Source organism: Uranotaenia lowii, chromosome 3 (assembly GCF_029784155.1).
Source record: "Uranotaenia lowii strain MFRU-FL chromosome 3, ASM2978415v1, whole genome shotgun sequence".
In the NCBI taxonomy this organism is placed as follows: domain Eukaryota; kingdom Metazoa; phylum Arthropoda; class Insecta; order Diptera; family Culicidae; genus Uranotaenia; species Uranotaenia lowii.
The window spans coordinates 60,926,912-60,931,767 of NC_073693.1; the positions used below are offsets into that span (position 1 = coordinate 60,926,912).

General features: G+C 44.2%; 1 protein-coding gene across 1 annotated transcript; it reads right to left on the reverse strand.

The window, feature by feature from the left end:
* Window positions 1–731: 731 nt before the first annotated feature.
* LOC129752238 (uncharacterized) lies at window positions 732–4,043 on the reverse strand. Its single transcript, XM_055748023.1, has 2 exons — window positions 2,118–4,043; window positions 732–830 (listed from the first exon to the last, which is right to left on the reverse strand). Exons 1-2 carry the CDS (start codon window positions 4,041–4,043, stop codon window positions 732–734), a joined length of 2,025 nt encoding a protein of 674 aa, XP_055603998.1.
* Window positions 4,044–4,856: the final 813 nt, after the last annotated feature.

Sequence of the window (4,856 nt, forward strand, 5' to 3'; positions counted from 1 at the left end):
AAAATGACAAAAATTACAAAAATGACAAAAATGACAAAAATGACAAAAATGACAAAAATGACTGTTAGGGCCAATCCCTAAAGGCGCACTGGTTCAGAATAACCGCGGAAGTTCCCAGACGTGATACTTCGGATAGCACGACACTTAGCAGGTGATACGATTATACGGGAACATTTATTTAATAAATTAGAACAAAAAACGCTCAACTCGATTGATCACAAGTGGACTGTATTAAAAAAGCTAGCTAAACGACTGACTGACACGGGTAACAGACTGCTTCTAATTCTATCGCTATTGTCTCGCCACAAGCGGATCGGTTATCGGCGATTCTTTTTCCCACGCTGCACACACGCACTTTTGTTCTGATCACTGCAGATACGTGTGGCAGTGATTGAAGCTGCTTGTAGCTGAGGTGGTTATTTCTGCAGCTGAGGTGATCTTCGCTTGGCTCGCGCTGCTGATGTTTTGGCGCGAACATACCGCCCGCCTTGAGTTCACTCAACACGAAATCTTCCATCAGTATCGACTTGGACCACATCTCGATAAGGTTGTTACGTTCTCAAAGCACCATCATCAAACTGATATTCAACATGCTGCCATCAACTGCGATGAACCATGCTCTCATGCACTGATGCTATCCCAATAGTTCAATAATGCGCTCGACTGTAGAGTAAATCTGATGCCAGAAGTATTCGATGTGGCCCCCAGGCATTCACGAAGAGTAAACTTCGCTAAAAGCCACAGTGCGCCCCTTTCGGGGGCTGCAGATGCTCAAAGTGTTCCAACAGTCGTGCGGGTATCCTTAGATATGGCGCGTTCCAAACAGTACCCTGTTGAATATATAAAAAAGACAATTCCTCCGTGCTTCTAGTAGTTTGGGAAAACATAACTTTTAAATCGCCCCCTGGCATCGACGGCTGATATGCCGCTCCTAGCCAAATGCGCCCCAACTGGGGGCATACTTATCTGAAGATTGTATAGTGATCTGGATAAACTCTCCGGTCTGGTTAGGTCGTTTTCAAGTGGATGATCTGATGAAACAACAATACGTTGGTATCCGATACGACACATAAAATACGATAAACATAACTTAGAAATTGGCCCCCTGGCAATGGTGACTAGTAAAGTCCCCGTACGCCAATGGATGCCCCTATGGGGGCTTACTCAGCTTGTGTGATGAAACAAACGGTCCACATCATCGATGGTGTGGCATCGGTGGTAACGATCCTGATCTTCTTATAAGCCGTGTGAAGTATAATACCCTGGCGGAGGGAAAAGAACTGTAGATTCCGCAAATAAACAGACTGGGTGAACTTAACTTATCTGTTGGCCCCCTGGCAATACAGCTAATACGCCGCCAGTGCCAACAGTGCCCCTCATGGGGGCAGAAAATACATTTTTATGTTGAACGAATGAAGGGAGTAAACGATGAATAGGTCAGGGCGTGGTCCATAACATGGTGACGTCCGATGGCTTCAAATACTTATAGTGCTGAGTGCAACCCTGGCGAAGGAAAAACACTGTATGTTCCGCAAACGAATAGATGGATTGAACGTAACTTATTAATCGGCCCCCTGGCAATACGGCTGCTATGCCGACAGTGCCAACAGTGCCCCTCATGGGGGCGAAAAATACTTTTTTTAATATGGTTTTCTAGGAATCGTGATGACGATGATGATATACTAGGACTCCGATGCATTTTACAAAGAAGCAGGTGTGAGATCGTTATGGAGTGATTATAAGTGTATCACTGTACTTCGTTGTTCTCTCCGGACACGCCGCATAATCCGTGGAGTTTCTATGCAATTCCCTTTCTGCAGAATTCGACCCACCCATCGGGGTATACATTTGCTGCAGTATCCATCCAACTTGTTCTGCAATTTCAGCCAATAGGTACTGGTATTCATCGCAAGAAACTTTCCTTTCCAAAGTTCTTGGAGAAACATATTGAGAAGAACAAAGGGTACACTCGCAAAACCATAAATGTAGCAAAAACAGGCAGTATTGAATGTTACAAGAAGGAAAAGAGGGAGAATAGAACTCCAACATGATAACTCAAAATCAGGCAGATCATTCTCTATTTTTCCAGTTGACATCATGGCGTTGTAAGAAACAACTGTTTCTTCTGGAAGCTCTCCTGCGACAATCCACCCCAGATGAGAATTCTGTAGGATTGGACCGGCATCATTTATCTTCATCTGGTTCGGCAGCAGAACTTCGTAAAATGTAGAAACTCCTATCACGAGATCAACGGGGCTTGATTTGTTGAAATTGGGATCTGCAAGGCTGACCGAAGGTGGCAATCTCCAGCTACTAACGTCAATGCTTGTTTGGGGCAAATCCAACGTGATTTGTGGTAGCACAAAGAATTTTGTCTCGGTGGTAGTAAATGAAGATTTGGTAGACACAATACTAGCTAGGACAGATTCTTTCGAAAGAGTTGTGGACCCTCCAACACCTTTTACGGGAAGACTTTCTTGAGCACGGACAAAATTCAGCTTCTTCGACAAATCTTCGGTAATTAAAGATATTTGGGACCCATTGTCCAACAATGCACGGGCTAAAACTGTGTTTCCATTGCTATCAGCTAGCATAACGACCGCTGTCGATAGAATAGCAGTGCGGGTGTTCTGTTGTGTACTGAGTAGAGTAGAAGTGTGGTGGCTAGTAGTGGGTGTGTTTGTGGGAGGTGGCTGTTGTGTAGGTTGTGAGGTGTTCTGTGGAGATTGGTTGCTATCCATCCGGGACTGAGGCCGATGTGTATAAGGTTCCCTTCTTGATTGACTGTCCGCGCGTTGAGGTCTTCGTGGGTCTTGAGCGAAGTTCTGCACGTAGAATGGGTTGTTTTGGTTGGGAGAATACGGGTGCAAAAGATCGTGATGATATTGTCCACACTTCGAACAAGTTCCTTGCGAGCAGTCAGCAGTAAAATGTCCTGAATTTAAACAATTCAAACAGAGCCCCAATCTGCGCACCAAAAACTTCCGGTCGATAATCCGCATCCTGCTAAATCTAATGCATTGCTCTGCGTTGTGTCTTCCATTGTGACAAATAGGGCAGAATCCCTCTGATGTGGCTGTGCTGTGACTGATGGTAGCTCTTGTGTTTTGATTTTCGCCGCTTCGACTGGCCGTTGACTGTAGGATCGCGCAATGGTTTTCCAGGAACTCAAACATGGCTTCATAGGTAGGTACATTTTTGGAAGCATGGTGAGTTTCCCAAAGACGGTAGGTTTCGGCATCCAATTTTTGTGAGAGCATAAACGCCAATAATGTACTCCAATCACTTGTCCTCTGGCCTAGTTTTTCTAACTGTTGAAGGTTGATTTTAAACGCCGACAACAGTGCATTCAACGCTTCATAACATTCTGCGCCCATGGCAGGTGTGGCAAACAGAGCCTTCATATTCTCCTGTGCAATCAACTTGTGATTTTCAAATTTGGATTCAAGCGTGCTCCACGCTAGGCTGTAATTCGTTGCTGAAACTTGAATTTGATTGATATGGAGAAGCGCGTCATCTCTCAACGACGTCCGGAGGTAGTTGAACTTATCCATATCATTTAGTTGGATGTTATCGTGAATCAGCGACTTGAAATTGTCCCGGAAATTGATCCAATCTAACAGTTTTCCAGAGAATGTTGGCAGCTGAAGCTCCGGATATTTTGTGTGGCACGGCAAAACTGTGTCGGAAACAGAGGATTGTGTTGATCGTGCGGGAATCGACTCTATTTTCGACAGCAGCTGTTGTTTCAATGAAAAATACCGTGTCACGAATCCCTTGTACACCTTCTTGCTTTCCTTTTTCCGAACTTCCATCTTTTGATCGCTGTCTTCCGAATTCTCTTCAAGGTTTTCCACAATCATTTCTATTTTAACACGTAGATCACAAAACTTTTCATAAGCCTCGTCCAATTTAGCCAGCCGTGGTTGAAGTGAACCTTGATCCCGATCATCATCGTAATCTTGAAGAAAATCTTCAAAACTCTCTAGCAAGTTCCACAAGATCCGTTCTTGCTTGGATAGATGTCGAAGATCGTTATTCATTTTATAAAACACAACACTTTTCACAAAAACACTCCCGAGACCTCAAACGGCGATAAATTGACTTATTTGAAGTATTTGACAGGCAAATGTTAGTTTATCGATACTTGTATCAGTAGTATAATCAATTTAGAGCTTTTATGCACTAAACGGCTGCTCAAAGTCTGCCGGAGGAAGCTTATTGGAATCTCCACTATTCTTAAAATTCAGGCAAATCATGCAATCCTCATTCAGCCACCTCAACCATTTAATCGCGTATTCACACTCACACTCTATCTACTAGTACTTATCTTGTATCCTATCGTGGTGTCCTTTGGCAAACGACGAATCCTTCTGCAACAGTAGCGTGATCAACCTTTACTCCAAAATGCAATTTTCTTATTCGATGTATCCAGCCGGCTGTTGTTTTCTTCAGGAATTAAATTCCACTACTCACTAAATGCAATTTTGAAAGTATTCTGGGGTGTTTTAAATGATTTCACTTTTCATTTCAAGCCCACCCAGGGGAAGGAATTGCCGTTCAAGAGAAGCACACACTTTGGTAGTGAACCGCCCGCCAATCAGGCTGCCCAAGTGCACTTTTATTCGGTAAACCCGAGCCCGCGATTGGAAAAAAGGATAACCCCAAGCCACCCGATTGGAATAGGGACTGGCACAAAATGGGGCAAACCCAAGCCAAGCCGACTAGCACAAAAGCACTTGTTCAAACAAAACGTTCACATAGGAAAACGCGCGCAAACTCCGCGGTTTAATCCGGTCGCTAAGGACCAAATGTTAGGGCCAATCCCTAAAGGCGCACTGGTTCAGAATAACCGC